Below are 24,782 nucleotides of genomic sequence, written 5' to 3'. Positions count from 1 at the left end.
GCATTACAAAGCGGTCATACATGCTCATGATAACTGTTTTAATGCATTATGATTGCATCATAAGTCATTGTACTGTGAACTGAGGCGAGATATAGAAGCAATAATTCATGTTGGTAACAAATTTAACCTGCAGCATGGACTTAAAGGAACGTTTTACCAACATGAATTGTTACGTCTATGTCTCCCCTCAGTTCATAGCAAACAAAGATAAGTCTTATGATACATTATAACTGCATCAATTAGGGTTGTCACAATACCAGTATTGCGATACTATGAAGTAAGCAAGGAAAGAAAACATAAAGCAGAGTTTATTTATTGAAGAGTCCTAATGTCACATTTGACATAAAGTAGCTTTTGAAATGACCTTAGAGTGTAGTCTTCTTTGTGTTTTCCAGGCTTTAAGTGAGGTGTTACCGTTCTATTTCTTCTTCAGTTCATAGCAGCCAATGATAAGCTGTGGTTCTGGCTGGAGGTCAACTCAGTGGTGGACTTCTTCACTGTTCCTCCCGTCTTCGTATCGGTCTACTTGAATAGGAGCTGGCTGGGTAAGAATTGACCTTTTTCACTCTCCCTCTCTCTATATTTCTCTCCATCTCTCTACAATGACTCAGTGACTTAGAGCAGTGTGACAGAAGTCTTTCTGTGGTGAAGTATTGTACCTTGTATATGGTGTCATGACTAGAGGTCAACCGATTATGATTTTTCAACGCAGATACCGATTATTGGAGGCCCAAAAAAAGTCGATACCGATTAATCGGCCAATTATTATTTTTTAAATGTATTTGTAATAATGACAATTACAACAATACTGAATGAACACAAATTTTAACTTAATATAATACATCAATGAAACATGTTCAATTTGGTTTAAATAATGCAAAAACAAAGTGTTGGAGAAGAAAGTAAAAGTGTGCCATGTAAGAAAGCTAACATTTAAGTTCCTTGCTCAGAACATGGGAACATATGAAAGCTGGTGGTTCCTTTTAACATGAGTCTTCAATATTCCCAGGTAAGAAGTTTTAGGTTGTAGTTATTATAGGAATTATAGGACTATTTCTCTCTATACCATTTGTATTTCATATACCTTTGACTATTGGAAGTTCTTATAGGCACTTTAGTATTACCAGTATAACAGTATAGCTTCCGTCCCTCTCCTTGCCGCTACCTGGGTTCGAACCAGGAACACATCGACAACAGCCACCCTCGAAGCAGCGTTATCCATGCAGAAGAAGGGGAACAACTACTCCAAGTCTCAGAGCGAGTGACGTTTGAAATGCTATTAGCGCGCACCCCGCTAACTAGCTAGCCATTTCACATTGGTTACACCAGCCTAATCTCGGGAGTTGATAGGCTTGAAGTCATAAACAGCTCAATGCTTGAAGCATTGCGAAGAGCTGCTGGCAAAACGCACGAAAGTGCTGTTTGAATGAATGCTTACGAGCCTGCTGGTGCCTACCATCGCTCAGTCAGACTGCTCTATCAAATCATAGACTTAATTATAACATAATAACACACAGAAATACGAGCCTTAGGTCATTAATATGGTCGAATCCGGAAACTATAATTTCCAAAACAAAACGTTTATTATTTCAGTGAAATACGGAACCGTTACGTATTTTATCTAACGGATGGCATCTCTAAGTCTAAATATTGCTGTTACATTGTACAACCTTCAATGTTATGTCATAATTACGTAAAATTCTGGCAAATTAGTTCGCAATGAGCCAGGCGGCCCAAACTGTTGCATATACCCTGACTCTGCGTGCAATGAACCAAGAGAACTGACAATTTCACCTGGTTAATATTGCCTGCTAACCTTTCTTTTAGCATTAATATGTAGGTTTAAAAATATATACTTCTGTGTATTGATTTTAAGAAAGGCATTGATGTTTATGGTTAGGTACACGTTGGAGCAACGACAGTCCTTTTTCGCGAATGCGCACCGCATCGATTATATGCAACGCAGGACACGCTAGATAAACTAGTAATATCATCAACCATGTGTAGTTATAACTAGTGATTATGATTGATTTTTTTTTATAAGATAAGCTTAATCCTAGCTAGCAACTTACCTTGGCTTCTTACTGCATTCGCGTAACAGGCAGGCTCCTCGTGAGGCAGGTGGTTAGAGCGTTGGACTAGTTAACCGTAAGGTTGCAAGGTTGAATCCCTGAGCTGACAAGGTAAAAATCTGTCGTTCTGCCCCTGAACAAGGCAGTTAACCCATCTTTCCTAGTCCGTCATTGAAAATAAGAATGTGTTCTTAACTGACTTGCCTCGTTAAATAAAGTTGAAAAAAAAATCATAAAAATCAGCCTCCAAAAATACCGATTTCCGATTGTTATGAAAATTTCAAATCGGCCCTAATTAATCGTCCATTCCGATTCATGACACCTCTAAATTGACATCTATTGGACCTGTTCTGTGTAGTGTCCTCCACATTTAACAATAGGTGCAGCCTGGGAAACATACAATGGTCTGGATTGTGTCATGGCTTATTTTTCTCAGTAGGCTATGCAGTAGTAGCGTGGTGATGCTATTTTTAGTGTTAACTAGCTGTAGAATGATGAAAAAGGTTGATATGGTGGTCTATGACAGATTGGATTGAATAATTATCCATTCTTTGCATTGCCACTAATTAAATCTGTAGTCTGATGTAAAAAAAGAGACCAGCCAACAGTGAACGTTCCTGTGACATCAGGGAAGGTTACAATGGAATACCAATTTGGTAAACATGTTGGTGAAGTTGGCAATTTTATTCAGAAATATTTGGAGAAAAAAAACATGGTTTTGAGAAATAAATAAGAAGTTGCAATTTTAACTTTCTGAGAAGGTCCCTACTAACGGTCTTGGAATGCAGAAGTAACCAGATTGTTTACTGGGAGGAGGCTCTCCTCGGCAGTGAATCCTGAGTCCTACTATCTGGGTCTAACCAGCCCCCTATTTCTGGAGGTATTTGAAAAAGCAACTGGGAGGAAAGCCATTGTTTTGAGATGGCCTAGATTTCCCTTTACTCACCATGAATATGCATTCATAAATTATGTATTTATTTATCTATCATCTATTCATACTGGGGAAGCCAGTGAGATGAAAAAATATATAATTTTACCACTGAGAATGTGTCAGATAGCACAGAAGAATACACCCTCGAAAAGCCCACTCGCGTCACACTGTGTTTGTGTTTGCATAGAGGCGGAATGACGCTTTCTGTGCGTCAGATAGTGTATTTTAGGGTCATCTGATTTTATATGGTCCCACACACACACCACGTGTGAAATAGAATGTGTGTTTCCACTAGCGTGTATTGCATGTGTGTTTATTGCTGTGAGATTGTGTGTTACTGTTACATGCCTCGGACTGAGACGTAGTCAGCAGATAATTGACCTGAATTAACAGGGTGGTATGATGAGATGGAGAAAAGTTAGTAGGATTCAGTATTAGGCATACTCCAAGTTTGTGAAACTTTTTTTATTTAGGCAAAATCAATTATACATTACAACTGCATACTAGTATTAAGTATTTTCACATTCCATTTTGTGTATCAAAAATTAAGGTCTCAAGCCCCCCCCCCCCCAAAAGTCTCCATACATCTAACGTAAACTCACCCCATTCCGTACAAATGTGCTTAACCGCGACATTCAAACGAGGCTACAAAGAAAACTAATGGGACTGTAGCGACTGTGTTGACTGTGTTGCCTTCAAAATCGGGGGTGTGAACTGTTTCTATTCAAGCGTTGATCGACATGGTAATGGCTCTATAGTATTGGAGAAAAGTTTCAAAAACGGGCCCTCCTTTACATCGTGGCGTGTCATGTCGTAACGTACAGCATGCATAAAGCAACTATTTCTGTCTTACAATCTCTTTCCACCAGGTGTAGCACTTCTCTCATCATTTAGAAACAAGAAATGGACAGTGACGGGGGTAAGGGGGGATACCTAGTCATTTTTTGCGTCATCATTGCATGCCATCATCATTCTCAAAGCTGCTGTTTACTTCTAAGATCACTTAAGCACCGCCCTAAAACCCCGATTCAAATTCGACACAAACCTTCAAATAGGTATGTAATGACACATTATATAAACTCTTTATAGTGTTTTATTTACATTTTAGAGGCGATAAGGTGATAAATTGGACAGATTGAGTGAAAAAAAAGCAATTTTACCACCCGACATCTCTCCTTCTCACTATCACGCATTAGTTTCGCTTCCCCACCCGCCATTTAAAAAAATACCCGACGGGGCTCATTGCCTGCTTGAATTATGCAGAAACGGGCAGTGTTTAGGTCATGTAATTGATTCTGATGGAAAGGGGAGAAATTGTGCTTTACAATGGTATTGACATTACAGTTAATCTGGAAGTATTACGTTTTTGGGGCGCTAAAATAAGGGCAATTGTACGGACCACGGCGATGTACGAGTTTACGTGAGTTTACGTTACGCATTCACCTTTCACCTCTTGCTATAGCTAAATTAATACTGCATATAATCTGAGGCTATTCAATCAGTAGTATTTAGCATCTAGCAATAAAAGCTATTTGGCATGTAAAACCATCAAATTGTACCATAAGAGGCTACATTACATTATACCTAGCTCACTGTACTAGCAGTGTCAATTTCCATAAAGCTACAAATGACTGGAGGCTGTGCTAAACAATGCTACAACCATTACATTCTAAACCATCAACATATGATTTAACAAGCTGAAACCCAATAGCCTCGAGTTAGCTAGCGCAAAGCTAAATTCGGTTAGCATAATGCTAGTAAACTGTTCAATGCTATTTTCTTACAAATAAACACTTAACACATTTTATAGTCACATTGCATATTTACATATATTTCCTGAAGTAAACTGAGCCTTTGTTCATTGGAAATAAAACAAATATGAGCTAAAAACCTTGTTGAAAAAGTCGTATTCCCTTTTCTTACGTATAACCATTAGCAACCTAGCAAACGCCCATTACTTATAATGTGGAAAATACCAACCAGTTTTTCACTCAGTTAAATTTCCTTCAATTGCCTTCAAACATTACCAAACTCATGGACTATGTAGTTAACCATGTTATCTCAATATTTCATGAGTCATATTGCACTTTTGCGCATTACATACCTGAATTAACAGAGTGGAATGATGAGATGGAGATAAGATAGTTCAGTATTAGGCATTTCCCAATATTGAAGAAGCAACATCCAAGACCTCACGGGCCCACTAACGCTCCCCATTGACATCACAGCTCCCCCTAGCGGCAGCAATTATATACATTACTTTCAATGCAAATACAGGACCTGGGAGGCCTACAAAATTATACAAGGGATGGCTCCATAAAATAACAAACTAAATAAAACATTTAAAAAATGACCATGCATATTTGTGTATGTCACATTACGTAGCAACAGATATTACTGTCCCAGCGATCCATTGACTGGGTCCACACTACAATATACTGTGACATAGTGTGTGTGTGTGTGTGTGTGTGTGTGTGTGTGTGTGTGTGTGTGTGTGTGTGTGTGTGATTGGCCTACACTGTGCTATTGTGCCATAACACATAGGCCGGACTCTCTATCAACTGGTTGATATCACAGGGGGTACTATTAGCTGACGACAGGGTATTAGGCAGGGTACTACCCATCTTCCGAAAACATCTGAAACAGTATCTTAAATAATCCTTCTCCTCACCACAACCCCCACCCCCCCAAAAAACAAAAAACAAACAACATGTTAACCACCACTTGCACTTGACCCCCCCTTCTAGTTCTGATCCTATTGATAGCTGCATTAAAAATGTACTTTCTATGCCTATGATATGAGGTTGTCCCACCTAGCTGTCTTAAGATGAATACACCAACTGTAAGTCGCTCTGGATAAGAGCGTCTGCTAAATAACTAAAATGACAATGTAAATGTATTCGGCCAGGTTATTATTAGGATGAGCTGGTATTGGACACAAATCAAAGGTTTCCAGGAAATAAGAAACATGTCAAATTATAGCAACATGACAATGATTGACGACAGGACAGAATCCAATGACTGTATAGATAGAAAGTCTAATGATAGATCTGGTACTGTAGAGGTGTTATCAGGTAGATTTTACATCAGACTCTAGATCCAACATGCATGAATAATCCGTCCAGTGGTTGGTGACTGAGTGACATGTATAATGTCCTCACATGTCCCCCATGTCAATCTCTATTGAGTTGAGATCCAGTGGCAAGGCAAGTTGACATAATTGTAATGGCTTCACTGTAATCAATAGAGATGGATCCATAATCAGTGATTTGTCTTTGTCTTGATGTCCATCAAGACTATTTCCATCTCACTAATTCTGTTTTGTCGTCTGTTTGAGAGGCAAACAATGACGGTGTTAACAGTTTTACATCAATCCCTGTGGACTCATTCAGTTTTCTCTCTCTGTGTGACTAAAAGCTATGACGCACGCACGCACGCACACACGCGCGCACACACACACACACACACACACACACACACACACACACACTACCAGTTGTTCTCATGGAACTGCCTGAGAAACTTCCAGTGGTTTTCTCTAACAGGAGAACCACTGGACTCCATTACTGAAAATAAAATTAAGAGGTTCTGCACTGCAGTAGCTCTGCTCTATTCAACATTTGACATTTAGTCATTTAGCAGACACTCCTATCCAGACCGACTTACAGTAGTGAGTGCTTAAATGTTAATTATTTTCACACTGGTACCCGTGGGAATCAAACCCACAACGCTGGTGTTGCTCTACCAACTGAGCCACAGGAGACAGTTCTCCATCTATCCTACTCTATGTATTTCTCATTTCACAGTAATGTTCATTCCCATTTTGCAATTTGGCCGTTAATTAAGAGGGTAGAGAAACGTGTGGCTAATATAAAAAGGACATGCAGTGTTCCTCCTGGAAATAAGACACCATCTTCTTAAATGACTTGAAGTGGGTGTCCCTCCCATGAGAGAGAGGGCCATAGCCAGGCTAGTGGTGTTGATTAGCTGTAGTGGTGGCTGGTGGCACTTTAAATGGGGAGGACTGGCTCATAGTAATGGCTGGAACGGAATTATTGGAATGGTCTCAAACACATCCATTAATTATTTGTGAACCGTCTTCCCCTCACCAGCCTCCTCTGATTAGTGCTTTGAAAGATGTTAGCTTGCTGTTAGCCCCAGAGCCCCAACCCTTCCACCCCATCTACACAAGTCATTTCAGTCCTACTAGGGCTTCACTCTAGAAAGAACAGAGCTTGTGGAGGATGGTAAGGCAGCTTTGAATTGATAGTGTAGGGTCCTGTGGAAAAATAGGAATAACTACATGTATATAGACCTTATAATACAATGCAAGGGTAAAAAGAAATACATGCAAATGCCCTCATATAAGAAGATATAGGCAGTGTTGTAAAAGCTCAACCCCGATTTTAAAATTAAAGCAATATGACATAATATCCCATATTACTTCCACACACAGACTACTGGAGCCAATGTACCATCCATATCTCGCCAAATGACATATTCTCATCACTACTGCCCTCTGTTGGTGATATTAGTGTACTGTCTGTTTTGATCTCTGAAGCCTTGTGCTCTGCTTACTGACTCTAGTAAAGTATCTGCTTGTGCATTCCCCTTAGTCCTCTAGTGTGTGAGTGTGTGCGGGGGGGCTATAATCCTTACTGGCTGGACAGGGTATTATCCGTGTTGTAACATGGTCATCCCTAGGCTGCTGATTGATAAAAGGCTCCAGTGTGTGTTTCTACTGTCAGTCACGTGACAGAGGGGAGGGGCTTGGCAGTGCACATACCCACAGATTTGGATTGTGTTACATGCAGTGTTGTTGCATGTGTAGCAGATGCGGGCTATTTAGCATATGCTAGTAGCCATCATGCAGTTACGTCACCTGCCCAACGAGAACCAATGGCCTTGGTAGGGAAACGGTTAGCACATTAGCTTCGGGAATACTTAGTGTTGACATGAGTTCGGATTCGATGTGGCTCCTCCAACTACCCAGAGCGATTTGTTTACTCCTGTACTCTTCAGTAGTACAGATGGCTCTATTGCTCTGAGTTGAAGTCAATACAAATCAAATCAAGTTGTATTTGTAAGGTGTAGACCTTACAGTGACATGCTTACTTACAAGCCCTTAACCAACAATGCAGTTCAAGAAATAGAGTCAAGAAAATATTTACTAAATAAACTAAAGTAATTAAAAATGTTAAAAAAGTAACACAATAAAATAACAATAGCGAGGCTATATACAGGGGGTACCGGTACCGAGTCAATGTGCAGGGGTACAGGTTAGTTGAGGTAATTTGTACATGTAGGTAGGGGTAAAGTGACTATGCATAGATAATAATAACAGTGAGTAGCAGCAAAGGGGGGGGGGGGGGTTAAGTGTAAATAGTCTGCGTGGCCATTTGATTAATTGTTCAGCAGTCTTGTGGCTTGGGGGTAGAAGCTGTTAAGGAGCCTTTTGGACCAAGACTTGGCGCTCCGGTACCACTTCAGAAACTTGTCCCGAAGCCATTCCTGCATTGTCGGGTTGGAAGGTGATCCATCGCCCCAGTCTGAGGTTGTGAGCACTCTGGAACAGGTTTCCATCAAGGATCTCTTCTGTACTTTGCTCAGTTATCTTTGCCTTGATCCTGACTAGTCTCCCAGTTCCTGCCCCTGAAAAACATCCCCACAGCATGATGATGCCATCACCATGCTTCACCGTAAGCATGGAGGTAGGTTTCCTCCAGATGTGGGGCTTGGCATTCAGGCCAATGAGTTCAATCTTGGTTTCATCAGACCGAAGAATCTTGTTTCTCATGGTCTGTTAGTCTTTAGGTGCCTTTTGGCAAACTCTAAGCGGGCTGTCATGTGCCTTTTACTGAGGAGTGACTTTCGTCTGGTCACTCTACCATAAAGACCTGATTGGTGGAGGGCTGCAGAGATGGTTGTCCTTCTGGAAGGTTTTCCCATCTCCACAGAGGAACTCTAGAGTGACCATTGGGTTCTTGGTCACCTCCCTGACCAAGTATCTTCTCCCCTGATTGCTCAGTTTGGCTGGAGAGCCAGCTCTAAGAAGAGTCTTGGTGGTTCCAACCTTCTATTTAAGAACGATGGAAGCCACTGTGTACTTCAATGCTGTAAACATTTTTTTAGTATCCTTCCCCAGATCTGTGCCTCGACACAATCCTGTCTTGGAGCTCTACGGACAATTCTTTCAACCTCATGGCTTGGGTTTTGCTCTCACATGCAGTGTCAACTGTGGGACCTTATATAGACAGGTGTGCCTTTCCAAACCATGTCCAATCAATTGAATTTACCACAGGTGGACTCCAAGTTGTAGAAACACCTCAAGGATGATCAATGGAAACAGGATGCACCTCAAGCTCAAGTCTCATAGCAAAGGGTCTGAATATGTATGTAAATAAGGTATTTCTGTTTTTTATTTGCATATGTTATGTACACCTCTTGCAGGAGGGAACACAACGCCCTGCTACACTCAACTCCTTGTGGAGTTAAAGAGGTATGTGATTGTAAAGATGACAGAGGCAGAGAATATTACCGTTTACTGGGAATTTATTTTCTTAACACGGCAATGTGGCCGAACGGAACCAAAGCAAAGAAAGTTTAAGTTTAAGAGCCCCCTCTCCTACCTTACTTGCCTACCCACTACGTACCTAACCCCAGCACAACCTGGCGCGCTAACCAAAATACAGGGGTTGGTCCGACCAGGTCTTACCTAGTTTCCATAGACAGGATACATACTACGGGTATATGTATGCCCACAGGCCTCTTGCCTAAGCACTACAAGGTGCCTTCCCCTTCCCCCCTGGGAACAAATGAAACAGAATAATACAAACTTAAAGTGAACAATTTCAATAATCACAAGCACAGTGTCCTTTGTCATACACATACCTCAGAAGTAGCGGCTACAAAATACATAACAAAAACTGTCCCTGAACAACAACCAACACAGGACAAGGAAGCTCCCTCTTTCCTAACAAAGGAACACTGGCTTTTAAAGCTGCCGAAGGAGTCGGTAATTGTAGACAGCTGTATCCCCTGACGGGAGGGCGGGTCAAAGCTCCAATCTGCAATGGGCCCGACCAATCAGCTGCTTAGGGGAATCCAGGAAGCCATTTCCTGAAACATATACAAACACATACAAACCCAAAACAACACAGAAACTGAGGAACGTAACAACATACATTACTAAAAACCTGTTTTCGCTTTGTCATTATGGGGTATTTTGTGTAGATTGCTAAGGATATTTTGGTATTTAATCCATTTTAAAATAAGGCTGTAACATAACAAAATGTTGAAAATGTCAAGGGGTCTGAATACTTTCCAAATGCACTGTATTGATGAAGCCATTGACTGAGGTGGTATACTCCTCATTGCCATTGGATGAATTCCGTAACATATTCCAGTCTGTGCTAGCAAAACAGTCCTGTAGCTTAGCATCCGCATCATCTGACCTCTTCTGTATTGAGAGAGTCACTGGTACTTCCTGCTTTAGTTTTTGCTTGTAAGTAGGAATCAGGAGGATAGAATTATGGTCAGATTTGCCAAATGGAGGGCGAGGGAGAGCTTTGTATGCTTTAAACAGATGGTAGAGGCTGGTTACACACTCGGCGACTAATTCTAATAAGGCACCCCGATCTCCACCCCCTGTATTTCCGTCTTTTCTTCACACGAATAAGGGGGATTTGGGCCTGGTCTCGGAGAAGCAGTATGTCCTTCGCTTTGGACTCATAAAAAAAAAAACGTTGTCCAGTTCGAGGTGAGTAATTGCTGTTCTGATATCCAGAAACTATTTTCGGTCATCAGAGATGGTAGCAGCAACATTATGTACTAAATAAGTTAGGTTAGGAGCCCGTAAAATGGCAGTCATCCCCTCCGGCGCCATTATTATCCACAAACCTCCATTCCGCTTTATCCCAGTGTACTATAGATACTGTCTACCCATCTGATATCTGCTAGTGACAGCACGGCACTTGTGATTAAATACAGATTATTACTTCACCTCTCGCCCTAAATCCCTGGATTGCTTCAGGCAGTTTTAAAAACGCCTCACCTCTGAACACTGCACCTTATTGGTGGTTGCAAATCCACATGACTCTCTGTAGGTACAACAAAGAGGCCAAAATGAAATCTGTTTGGGCTGTTCAGATTATTAACACAATGACAATACAAGGATAGAGCCTCTATTGTATCACAGTTCATATCAGACCAGGATACAATTTGTACTAGACAGGTACAGAGTCTTGGTGTCTGTTTACCTGACTGTCACTCAGTCTGTCTGGTGTTCTCTTAAGCATGCATAGTGCTTGATTCTGGACCTTTTAGTCAGGTTTTTCTATACACGCGTTTCTGGTGGAAACTGACCTTTTGGAACCTCGGCGAAGGTTATTCACCGGCGCTAGAGTTGTACCTTGTCTTAGCTTTGGGAGTGTTTTGTTTTATCTCTTTCATTCTACCTGGAAAAACTCAACTTGTCTATCTTCCAAAGAAGAACAATAATCTTTTTGAATCCATTGCCTTCTTCAAGAACTTCGTCTTCATCTCTTCCTTTGAGACACTCTTGAACCAACAGTGTTGTACCTTAGAACTGAAGAACTACAACTTGGTCCCACTTTACAGAAAGACAAGGACCCTAAACAGAAACTACCTGACACACTACAATAGATAACTAAGTATCTGTGATCTGTAGCGATGATCCCTACTAAGCTTCTGATGTACCGGGGTCCACGCGGTTGCGCCCCTCGCGCCGAGGCTCGTGGAGACACGTTCAGGCGTAGGAAATCGTGTGGAGAGTTGTTTCAGAAAGGGTACAGGGTGAGGTTGGGGCCGCATGGGATGGCTATGGAGAAGGAGAGGCAGAAGAGACCATATCTTGGTCTCTGGACCTCTCTGAGCTTTCTCTGCAAATGGGGTAAGAATAAAGATCTAGTGCCATAGTTACTCTGTAGGGTAAGAATAAAGATCTAGTGCCATAGTTACTCAGTGGGGTAAGAATAAAGATCTAGTGCCATAGTTACTCTGTGGGGTAAGAATAATGATCTAGTGCCACAGTTACTCTGTAGGGTAAGAGTAAAGATCTAGTGCCATAGTTACTCTGTGGGGTAAGAATAATGATCTAGTGCCATAGTTACTCTGTGGGGTAAGAATAATGATCTAGTGCCACAGTTACTCTGTAGGGTAAGAGTAAAGATCTAGTGCCATAGTTACTCTGTGGGGTAAGAATAAAGATCTAGAGCCACAGTTACTCTGTAGGGTAAGAGTAAAGATCTAGTGCCATAGTTACTCTGTGGGGTAAGAATAAAGATCTAGAGCCACAGTTACTCTGTAGGGTAAGAATAATGATCTAGTGCCATAGTTACTCTGTGGGGTAAGAATAAAGATCTAGTGCCACAGTTACTCTGTAGGGTAAGAATAATGATCTAGTGCCATAGTTACTCTGTGGGGTAAGAATAAAGATCTAGTGCCATAGTTACTCTGTGGGGTAAGAATAATGATCTAGTGCCATAGTTACTCTGTGGGGTAAGAATAAAGATCTAGTGCCATAGTTACTCTGTGGGGTAAGAATAATGATCTAGTGCCATAGTTACTCTGTGGGGTAAGAATAAAGATCTAGTGCCATAGTTACTCTGTAGGGTAAGAATAAAGATCTAGTGCCGTAGTTACTCTGTGGGGTAAGAATAATGATCTAGTGCCATAGTTACTCTGTAGGGTAAGAATAAAGATCTAGTGCCATAGTTACTCTGTGGGGTAAGAATAAAGATCTAGAGCCACAGTTACTCTGTGGGGTAAGAATAAAGATCTAGAGCCACAGTTACTCTGTGGGGTAAGAATAAAGATCTAGTGCCATAGTTACTCTGTGGGGTAAGAATAAAGATCTAGAGCCACAGTTACTCTGTGGGGTAAGAATAAAGATCTAGTGCCATAGTTACTCTGTAGGGTAAGAATGGTAGAATATATGGGGTCTGGGTCATGTTCAAACAGTCTGGCTCGTCCAGTATACGCTTCCTTTCCAAATGGGGTGACAATAGAGATCCATGGGTCCATAGTCAAACTGTGGTCCTGTCTGTTTAAACATAGTTTATTTAAGAATCACAATCTACACTTCCTCTTAAAATGGGATAAGAATGGTAGAACATGGGGTCTGGGCCATGTTCAAAGAATTTATGTAGTTATCTCCAAATGCGGTCTGGGAAGGGTGTGGAGTCTCTCATTGTGGTTATGATTCTTATTCTTTACTCTGCAGTGTGGTTCCAATGGCTTAGTATGTTGGGGGGGAAAAGGTTGATGGTAGCATCTGGGTTGTGGGTTTGATTCCCGCGTGGCCCGTGTATACAAATATTTGTGGTACTGTAGCTGTTACGTGTGATGAAGCTTGCAGTTTGATGTGTTGTATGGTCTTGCTGCATGATAGTTCCAAGCACTTTCTCACTGTACGCAGGAGAGAACTATTTTGTTTACAGATGTCTCCACCAGTGGAGGCTGGTGTGAGGAGCTATAGGAGGAGAGGCTCGTAATGGCTGGAATGGAATAAATGGAACGATATCAAACATATGGAAACCACATGTTTTACCCCGTTCCATTTATTCCAGTCCAGCCATTATAATGAGCATGTCCTCCTATTGTTCCTCCCACCAGCCTCCACTGGTATCAACCATGAATTAAACTATGAACAGATCCCCAAAAATACAAAGAGATTTGAAAAATACAAAGATAAGTAACTGTTTAACATCGTCCTGCCCTGTTAACCTCAGTCACTACTAGTGTAAGTTATTCCATCCAGAATGAATAGAAATACACATTGGTATGCATGACACACACACACACACACACACACACACACACACACACACACACACACACACACACACACACACGGTAGATCAGAGCAGGGAATATATTGGTGTTATGTAAACTGGCATTGAGGCAGGTGTTGCATTGTTTCTCTAACCGCTGGACTCAGACACATGTAGGACACTCAGTTTACAGTACATGACACTACTGTACTGTATATAGGCCTATTTTACAGTATATCCTCCTTATAGGCGACAGGCCACACTGTAAAATACTATCCTTTTATGTATGGTTATTAACCTTTATCTCTCTCTCTCTCTCTTTCTCTCTCTCTCTCTTTTCTCTATCTCTCTCGCTCCCTCTCTCTCTCTCTCTTGCTCCCTCTCTCTCTCTTATCTCTCTCTCTTATCTCTCTCTTCTCTCTCTCTCTCTTCTCTCTCTCTTATCTCTCTCTCTCTCTCTCTTATCTCTCTCTCTCTCTTCTCTCTCTCTCTTATCTCTCTCTCATCTCTCTCTCTTCTCTCTCTCTCTCTCTCTCTCTCTTATCTCTCTCTCTCTTATCTCTCTCTCTCTCTTATCTCTCTCTCTCTCTCTTATCTCTCTCTCTCTCTTATCTCTCTCTCTCTCTCTCTCTCTCTCTCTCTCTCTCTCTCTCTCTCAGGCTTAAGATTCCTGAGAGCCTTGAGATTGATACAGTTCTCAGAAATTTTACAGTTTTTGAATATCTTAAAAACAAGGTAAGTATAGGGCTTTCATTGGACTACCGCCACCACTCCAGCACGGTAGCACCACAACAACTATCTACAGAATCCATCTGACATAGAAGCTCGGGGTCAGGTTTGCTCTCTAGACACTCTCTGGACACTGCTGTAACACTTTATTTTACAGTCCTGTTCCAGACTTATACTAACACATTTAAACTTATGTGGAAACAACTCTTCAAAGCATGCATTGAGAATTTATAGTAGCTCCCTGGTATAAATGTTACATATAGTATACTCCCTGGTATAAATTTTACATATAGTAGCTCCCTGGTATAAATGTTACATATAGTATACTCCCTGGTATAAATGTTACATATAGTATACTCCCTGGTATACATGTTACATATAGTAGCTCCCTGGTATAAATGTTACATATAGTATACTCCCTGGTATAAATGTTACATATAGTAGCTCCCTGGTATAAATGGTACATATAGTAGCTCCCTGGTACAAATTGTACATATAGTAGCTCCCTGGTATACATTTTACATATAGTATACTGCCTGATATAAATGTTACATATAGTATACTCCCTGGTATAAATGTTACATATAGTATACTCCCTGGTATAAATGTTACATATAGTAGCTCCCTGGTATAAATGTTACATATAGTAGCTCCCTGGTATACATGTTACATATAGTAGCTCCCTGGTATAAATGTTACATATAGTATACTCCCTGGTATAAATGTTACATATAGTATACTCCCTGGTATAAATGTTACATATAGTAGCTCCCTGGTATAAATGTTACATATAGTATACTCCCTGGTATAAATGTTACATATAGTATACTCCCTGGTATAAATGTTACATATAGAATACTCCATGGTATAAATGTTACATATAGTATACTCCCTGGTATAAATGTTACATATAGTAGCTCCCTGGTATAAATGTTACATATAGTATACTCCCTGGTATAAATGTTACATATAGTATACTCCATGGTATAAATGTTACATTTAGTATACTCCCTGGTACAAATTTTACATATAGTATACTCCATGGTATAAATGTTACATATAGTATACTCCCTGGTATAAATGTTACATATAGAATACTCCATGGTATAAATGTTACATATAGAATACTCCATGGTATAAATGTTACATATAGTATACTCCCTGGTATAAATGTTACATATAGAATACTCCATGGTATAAATGTTACATATAGTATACTCCCTGGTATAAATGTTACATATAGTAGCTCCCTGGTATAAATGTTACATATAGTATACTCCCTGGTATAAATGTTACATATAGAATACTCCATGGTATAAATGTTACATATAGTATACTCCCTGGTACAAATTTTACATATAGTATACTCCATGGTATAAATGTTACATATAGTATACTCCCTGGTATAAATGTTACATATAGTAGCTCCCTGGTATAAATGTTACATATAGTATACTCCCTGGTATAAATGTTACATATAGTAGCTCCCTGGTATAAATGTTACATATAGTATACTCCCTGGTATAAATGTTACATATAGTATACTCCATGGTATAAATGTTACATTTAGTATACTCCCCGGTATAAATGTTACATATAGTATACTCCCTGGTATAAATGTTACATTTAGTATACTCCATGATATAAATGTTACATTTAGTATACTCCCTGGTACAAATGTTACATATAGTATACTCCCTGATATAAATGTTACATATAGTATACTCCCTGGTATAAATGTTACATATAGTATACTCCCTGGTATAAATGTTACATATAGTAGCTCCCTGGTATAAATGTTACATATAGTATACTCCCTGGTACAAATGTTACATATAGTATACTCCCTGGTATAAATGTTACATATAGTATACTCCCTGGTATAAATGTTACATATAGTATACTCCCTGGTACAAATTTTACATATAGTATACTCCATGGTATAAATGTTACATATAGTATACTCCCTGGTATAAATGTTACATATAGTAGCTCCCTGGTATAAATGTTACATATAGTATACTCCCTGGTATAAATGTTACATATAGTAGCTCCCTGGTATAAATGTTACATATAGTATACTCCCTGGTATAAATGTTACATATAGTATACTCCATGGTATAAATGTTACATTTAGTATACTCCCCGGTATAAATGTTACATATAGTATACTCCCTGGTATAAATGTTACATTTAGTATACTCCATGATATAAATGTTACATTTAGTATACTCCCTGGTACAAATGTTACATATAGTATACTCCATGATATAAATGTTACATATAGTATACTCCCTGGTATAAATGTTACATATAATATACTCCCTGGTACAAATTTTACATAAATAAAATTATACATAAAATTTTACATAAAGTATACCCCCTGGCACCTGCACTGTGATAGTCTCAGAGGTCCGTTAAAAGCGCAGAGAGCATCATGAAGAACAAGGAACACACCAGGCAGGTCCGAGATACTGTTGTGAAGAAGTTTAAAGCCGGATTTGGATACAAAAAGATTTCCCAAGCTTTAAACATCCCAAGGAGCACTGTGCAAGCGATAATATTGAAATGGAAGGAGTATCAGACCACTGCAAATCTACCAAGACCTGGCCGTCCCTCTAAACTTTCAGCTCATACAAGGAGAAGACTGATCAGAGATGCAGCAAAGAGGCCCATGATCACTCTGGATGAACTGCAGAGATCTACAGCTGAGGTGGGAGACTCTGTCCATATCACAACAATCAGTTGTATATTGCACAAATCTGGCCTTTATGGAAGAGTGGCAAGAAGAAAGCCATTTCTTAAAGATATCCATAAAAAGTGTCGTTTAAAGTTTGCCACAAGCCACCTGGGAGACACACCAAACATGTGGAAGAAGGTGCTCTGGTCAGATGAAACCAAAATTGAACTTTTTGGCAACAATGCAAAACGTTATGTTTGGCGTAAAAGCAACACAGCTCATCACACTGAACACACCATCCCCACTGTCAAACATGGTGGTGGCAGCATCATGGTTTGGGCCTGCTTTTCTTCAACAGGGACAGGGAAGATGGTTAAAATTGATGGGAAGATGGATGGAGCCAAATACAGGACCATTCTGGAAGAAAACCTGATGGAGTCTGCAAAAGACATGAGACTAGGACGGAGATTTGTCTTCCAACAAGACAATGATCCAAAACATAAAGCAAAATCTACAATGGAATGGTTCAAAAATAAACATATCCAGGTGTTAGAATGGCCAAGTCAAAGTCCAGACCTGAATCCAATCGAGAATCTGTGGAAAGAACTGAAAACTGCTGTTCACAAATGCTCTCCATCCAACCTCACTGAGCTCGAGCTGTTTTGCAAGGAGGAATGGGAAAAAATGTCAGACTCTCGATGTGCAAAACTGATAGAGACATACCCCAAGCGACTTACAGCTGTAATCGCAGCAAAAGGTGGCGCTACAAAGTATTAACTTAAGGGGTCTGAATAATTTTGCACGCCCAATTTTTCAGTTTTTGATTTGTTAAAAAAGTTAGAAATATCCAATAAATGTCGTTCCACTTCATGATTGTGTCCCACTTGTTGTTGATTCTTCACAAAAAAATACAGTTTTATATCTTTGTTTGAAGCCTGAAATGTGGCAAAAGGTCGCAAAGTTCAAGGGGGCCGAATACTTTCGCAAGGCACTGTAGTAGCTCCCTGGTATAAATGTTACATATAGTAGACTCCCTGGTATAAATGTTACATATTGTAGCTCCCACGGTGCTTATTCCAATGAATCCCACTCATGTCATCTGAAATTGTTATGTAATTACTATGTATTTTAACGTTCATTTCCCCATGTAGTGGCTGAGTAAATAGCAGGACTGTACAGTAAAGTGTCACTGAGGTTGTCTCTTGATGACTGTTTTGCCCAGCGTGCCTCTCCTGTCCTTTCTGGGCTCTTAACACTGTAAACACAGAGACGTTGATTAATGTACAGTAATCCTCTCTTTCTGTGGCTTAGCCCTCGTGTACAGGTGAGGGAGAGATAGTGAGGGAAGGAGAAAGAGATGGAGGGAAAGGGAGAGAGAGAGGGGGAGGGAAAGGGGGAGAGAGAGAGAGAGGGGGAGGGAAAGTGCATGATGTATGTGGACCGATCCTGAACTAAAGCATGACACGTTCCCTATTACACCAGGGCAAGAATAGGCACTACAGTAGCTGTTGACTATATGTAGGAAACACAACACAAGATGATGGTTTAAGTGCTGGCAACAGCATTCCACAAAAGCTGTCATGACATAATGTACGTTCTTAGCAGTTCAATAGAGTAATCCCTTTCAGCTTAATGAATTTTGTTTGGTTTTATTGCATTTTTGTTTTTGACCTGATCCCACCCCCCTAGAGACCCACAGTCCCATTCATTTCCTGGCTTAGCGAAAGAGAAAAGAATAGAACATTTTGTTTTTATATTTTTTTTACTTGCATCTTACATTTTATTTAGCATCTTACTGGCATACCATGCCAGACATAAAGACAGAACATGACGTAATGATAAAATAATGACAGGAGCAGAGAGTACATGTACAGGACAGTACGGTACTTTACAACCTAAGCCAGGTGTTTTCTAGCCTCACCATCTCAGACCCAATAGATGAGCCTCTCCCATTACATTATTCTCTTTCTGTCACCCTTACCTGGTCTGGATCTCTTTGAGAGATTTTTATGGTTCTTATTCTACCCAGCAATTCCATCAAGCTGGTGAACCTGTGTTCCATCTTCATAAGCACATGGCTAACAGCTGCCGGATTCATACATTTGGTAAGTGGCTGGGCGGGGGGGTTGGGCTACGGGGGGAGTAAGGGAGGTGAGAACTCCTAACGCTTGGTCCGAAAACAACCTCTAGCCCCTCCCTTCCCCCTGGATGTGTGGCAGATCTGAAGTGCTGAAGGGTCCCTGACCAACCCCTACTTCCTACCCCCCGGGGACTCCTGTATGTCCGAAATGATCGGATAGGTATGTAAGCAATACGGAACAAAATATATACAGTTGTGGGCACTAAAAATGTAGTTTAAAAAAAGAACCTACACTGGGATACCCTAGAGCGCCGTGTTGCTGGGATACCCTAGAGCGCCGTGTTGCTGGGATACCCTAGAGCGCTGTGTTGCTGGGATACCCTAGAGCGCTGTGTTGCTGGGATACCCTAGAGCGCCGTGTTGCTGGGTTACCCTAGAGCACCCATTACGGCAATAGTTCTGCCAGTACCAAAATACAAAATGTTCAGTGCCCGTAACTGTATGAAAATCCCCAGCCTTTTTGAAGGCAAGGTGAAGCAGAAAATGACCATATTGCTTAAACCTATCTGATCCTCTCAGATCCACAGCAGGGCCTAGGGGGTAGTGGCCCGGGCTTGATTTGGGAATCGGCATGTTAGTTAAAAAGGCTAGGTGGGCGCCATCTTTGTATAGCCCCCATCCACCCAGTTCAGATGTGCTGCCACCCGAGGGGAGGGGGCTAGGGATTGCCTTCGGACCGGCCAATAGAGGGTGTTTCCATGTGATGATGAAGAGTTAGGGGCGCTTTAATCAATCAGTAGAACTACAGATCAATGTCTGTCCTTTTTATCAGTGAAATGACAGCTCAATCAATCAACAATGTCTGTCCTTTTTTCAGTTTTTCTCTTATTTCTTACACACAGCTGGCTCAAGTTGTCAGTACATTTATGTCAATGGCTCAACCAACAGTACAATAACACACCAACTAATATAGCATTAGAACATGCAGGAGGATACCTCTAACCTCCTGACACTAGATGGCAGCATCAGCTCAATATTAAGGTTCCAGAAATGCTGCTTTGTCTGATCAGAGTGAAAGCACGATAGTTCAGCAGGGCCAGATTCAATCAAACTTGTGTTGAGAAGGTTATATGCAGGGCCTTTGTTTGCAAACTGCTGCCCTAAGTGTCAGAACCATGTCGTGTTCAGTTCAGTTCACTTGTTTCCGAACTGGAGGCACTAACCAGTGGAGGAGGTACTTGATAGTGTCACAGCTTCCTCAACCACGCCGGAAATGCATTAGTCCACTGGAAGACATGTTTGTTGGCTACTGTGTAAACTCTGCAATGCTGGCTTGATTGACTCTTAAGACCATGTTGATGGTAAGACAAACCTAGAGCACCTGCATGCACAGAACATATAGAACCTGCTTCAGGGGTTGTGATCAAAATCCTTCCAATGTTTTTGCTTAAGACTGACATTCTACCCTGTTCAAATCTCTTTCCCGCTCCCGTTTTTAGGTGGAAAACTCAGGGGATCCTTGGGAAAACTTCCAAAATTCCCAGTCACTTTCCTATTGGGAATGTGTCTACTTGCTCATGGTCACTATGTCAACAGTGGGCTACGGGGATGTCTATGCAAAAACCACCCTGGGACGCCTGTTCATGGTCTTCTTCATCCTTGGGGGTTTGGTAAAACAATGTTTTTCTCTCCCCTCCTCCCCCCTTTGCCCCCTTCCCCCCACCCCCAACCCGCCTGTCCCCATTTTCACACTATATAGAACTGTTATACCAGACAGAACAGTTAGTCTTTCAATGTCTTCATCAATGTTAGCAATGTTTACATAGCACTGTTAAGCTTACCGATTTTTATATGTACAGTATAAAGTGCATTCGGAAAGTACTCAGACCTCTTGACTTTTTCCACGTTTTGTTACGTTACAGGCTTATTCTAAAATTGATTAAAAACATTTTTTTGGTTGCTTCTGTGTGTCGCTCTGGATGGGAGTCTGTTAGATGACTAATGTGATGTAGTTATTGAGCGGCTTCACTGCAAGTATATTCTATGTTTTAAACATTCAATCAATCTACACACAATACCCCATAATGACAAAGCAAAAACTGTTTTTTATAAATTTGGGCATATGTATAAATAAATACAAAACTGAAATATCACAAGTATTCCGATCCTTTACTCAGTACTTTGTTGAAGCACCTTTGGCAGCGATTACTGCCTCAAGTCTTCTTGGGTATGATGCTACAAGCTTGGCACAATTGTATTTGGGGAGTTTCTCCCATTCTTCTGTGCAGATCCTCTCACGCTCTGTCAGGTTGGATGGGGTGCGTCACTGCATAGCTATTTTCAGGTCTCTTCAGAGATGTTCAAGGACACTCTGAGACTTGTCCCGAAGCCACTCCTGCGTTGTCTTGTCTGTGTGCTTAGAGTCATTGTCCTGTTGGAAGGTGAACCTTAACCCCCAGTCTGAGGTCCTGAGCGCTCATCAATGTACTCCCTGCCACTGAAAAACATCCCCACAGCATGATGCTGCCACCACCATGCTTCACCGTAGGGATGGTGCCAGGTTTCCTCCAAACGTGACGCTTGGCATTCAGACCAAATATTTCAATCTAGGTTTCATCAGACCTGAGCATTTTGTTTCTCATGGTCTGAGAATCTTTAGGTGCCTTTTGGCAAACTCCAAGCAGGCTGTCATGTGCCTTTTACTGAGGAGTGGCTTCCGTCTGGCCACTCTACCATAAAGGCCTGATTGGTGGAGCGCTGCAGAGATGGTTGTCCTTCTGGAAGGTTCTCCATCTCCGCAGAGGAGCTCTGGAGCTCTGTCAGTGACCATCGGGTTGTTGGTCACCTCCCTGCCCAAGGCCCTTCTCCCCTGATTGCTAAGTTTGGCAGGGCGGCCAGCTCTAGGAAGAGTCTTGGTGGTTCCAAATTTCTTCCATTTAAGAATGATGGAGGCCACTGTGTTCTTGGGGACCTTCAATGCTGCATACATTTTTTTGGTACACTTCCCCAGATCTGTGCCTCGAAACAATCCTGTCTCTGAGCTCTACAGACAATTCCTTCGACCTCATGGCTTGGTTTTTGCTCTGACATGCACTGTCAACTGTGGGACCTTACATACTGTAGACAGGTGTGTGCCTTTCCAAATCATGTCTAATCAATTGAATTTACCACAGGTGGACTCCAATCAAGTTGTAGAAACATCTCAAGGATGATGAATGGAAACAGGATGCACCTGTACTCAATTTCGAGTCTCATAGCAAAGGGTCTGAATAGTTATGTAAATAAGGTATTTCTGTTTTTATTATTAATACAATTACAAACATTTCTAAAAAACTGTTTTTGCTTTGTCATTATGGGTTATTGTGTGTAGATTGATGAGGAGGGAAAAATAATTTAATCAATTTTAACATAAGGCTGTAACGTAACAAAATGTGGAAAAAGTCAAGGGGTCTGAATACTTTCTGAAAGTGCTGTAAGTACCTGCTTAGGTTACTATTGATGCTATTTGTCTATTAGGACTATTGCTGTGATGCCTCCTGTAGTAGCCTACTGTATATTTGCACTTGACAATAGTCACTCATGTCTTGCTTCCCTCCCTATAGCTTGTGGATTGTATTTGTCTGAAGAGTAGAGTTATAAGATAATGTGCTACTAGCAGATTGATAATGCGGTTGTTGCTGTTCTTCTTAAAGCAGTCTGTTGTTTCAGGACTACCCCCTTCCTCTCGTGTCCCTCCCCACTATTCCAACAAACACAGTGGCAGGAAGACCAGGCCTAGGCCAGCCTGAGTGATACCATAGCGACCGCAGCTCTTTACACTCTGACATTTAACCCCCGTCAGAACAGCACCCCCTAGACGAAAATGGGCTCACTGCAGCTAAACAGATTTATGTTAGTTTAGACTGTTAGCCTGTAACTCGATCCATCTCATATGATCCAATAGAAGATGACCTCCAGCTGTTTGAGAGTGTGCCGTGTGGTTGTCATAGCGATGTAAAGAAAGAAAGAAAGAAAGAAAGAAAGAAAGAAAGAAAGAAAGAAACAGTGTTACTCTGTCTGGAGGCTGTTTAGGTCTGGCAGCAGTAGGTCTGTTTCCTATCAGGAGTGCCATTAAATTACTCCATTGTGGTGATTCTGTAAACCCAGATCAAACTCAAAGCAGCGCTCACATCAACCTCACATCGTAACATTATTTCCCCTGGATTTGGGTTTCGTGAGTATATTGGCTTAGTAAAAGGTTAATGGATAAAACAGTAATGAAATAGCTCAATAGTTCATGGTTAGCTGAACAGTTCGGTTGGTAGAGTGTAGCTCAGTTGGTAGTGTATGGCGCTTGCAATGGCAGGATTGTGGGTACGATTCCCAAGGGGGTCCAGTATGAAAATGTATGGATTCACTACTGTAAGTCGCTCTGGATAAGAGCGTCTGCTAAATGACTAAAATGTCAACATAAAAACAGTTAGCAAAAACCTGAACAGTTAGTGGATAGCTAAACATTAAGCAACAGCTCAATAGTTAGTGGACAGCTAAACATTAAGCAACAGCTCAAAAGTTTGTGAATAGTTATGCGGTTAGTTAAAGGCTCAAAACGGTTACAAAATAGATCATGGATAGCTGAACAGTTGGCACATAGCTCAACAGATAGTAGATAGCTAAATGGTTAGCAAACAGCTCAATAGTTAGTGGACAGCTAAACAGTAAGCAACAGCTTAACAGTTTGTGAATAGCTATAAGGTTAGCTAACTTCTCAAAAGGTTGGTGGTTAGCATGCAACTCAACAGGTAGTGGGTAGTTAAATGGATAGCAACAATCTAGACAGTTCGCTAAACGGTTTACAAACAAACACTTTGTGAATAACTAAACAGTTAGTGGGTAGATAAATGGCTAGTAAAAAGCTCAGCAGCTAAAGAGTTATCAAAAATGGCTAAACAGTGCTAGCGGGATATTGCTGTTGACATAGGCAGTTAAGAGAGAAGTACCTCCGGACAGGACAGGAGGCTGCAACTTTGCAAAATGCATCCAGCTCATTCCCACTGCCCTCCAAATGAGTCTTAATGTGTTTTGCAGCTGTGGACCATCAGGCCGGCCTGCTCAAATCAACCTGCCACATCATTGGTGTTTGTTGGACAAAACATGGCACATAGGTTTTTTTCCCCTCTTCTCTTTGCTACTTCCAGATGTTTTAGATCCTATCACAGATCAACCGTTGTTGGACGGCTGTGGCGATATTTACGCTTTACATTTTTTCTTCCCAAAACCCATGACCCTTAAAAACTGGGGTTTTCTTAATTAAAACGTTTTCTTTCCTATTTTTGCTCCCCAAATATTTTTTAAAAACTTTGATTGGGCAATGCATCTCACTATCTCTTAGTTTGTTCTCTTCTTTAAAGTGTCAGTGCTAAGTGAGAACTACAAGATAAACTTTTGGACACTCATCCCCCCAGTTTTTCAGCATTTGCACATTTATTTGATATCTTTAAACCCCCCCCCCCCCTCG

The 24,782-nt window shown here is 41.0% G+C and overlaps 1 protein-coding gene across 24 annotated transcripts in view; it reads left to right on the top strand.

Annotated features, from left to right (window-relative positions):
• kcnma1a (potassium calcium-activated channel subfamily M alpha 1a) overlaps positions 1-24,782 on the top strand; it is a 300,575-nt gene that overhangs the window by 196,001 nt on the left and 79,792 nt on the right. For 23 of the 24 annotated variants that reach the window (XM_036960289.2, XM_090217158.1, XM_090217155.1 and 20 more), the window contains exons 5-8: positions 434-545; positions 14,456-14,531; positions 19,235-19,310; positions 20,785-20,955. In XM_036960289.2, the coding sequence (XP_036816184.1) occupies positions 434-545; positions 14,456-14,531; positions 19,235-19,310; positions 20,785-20,955 (435 nt within the window). Of the gene's footprint in view, positions 1-433; positions 546-14,455; positions 14,532-19,234; positions 19,311-20,353; positions 20,647-20,784; positions 20,956-24,782 lie in introns of those variants that run through there. The other variant, XM_090217159.1, reaches the window with a different exon arrangement.

Source organism: Oncorhynchus mykiss, chromosome 23 (assembly GCF_057628025.1).
Source record: "Oncorhynchus mykiss isolate SJ-2025 chromosome 23, ASM5762802v1, whole genome shotgun sequence".
Classification (NCBI taxonomy): domain Eukaryota; kingdom Metazoa; phylum Chordata; class Actinopteri; order Salmoniformes; family Salmonidae; genus Oncorhynchus; species Oncorhynchus mykiss.
This window is presented reverse-complemented; position numbering and strand designations above follow the sequence as displayed.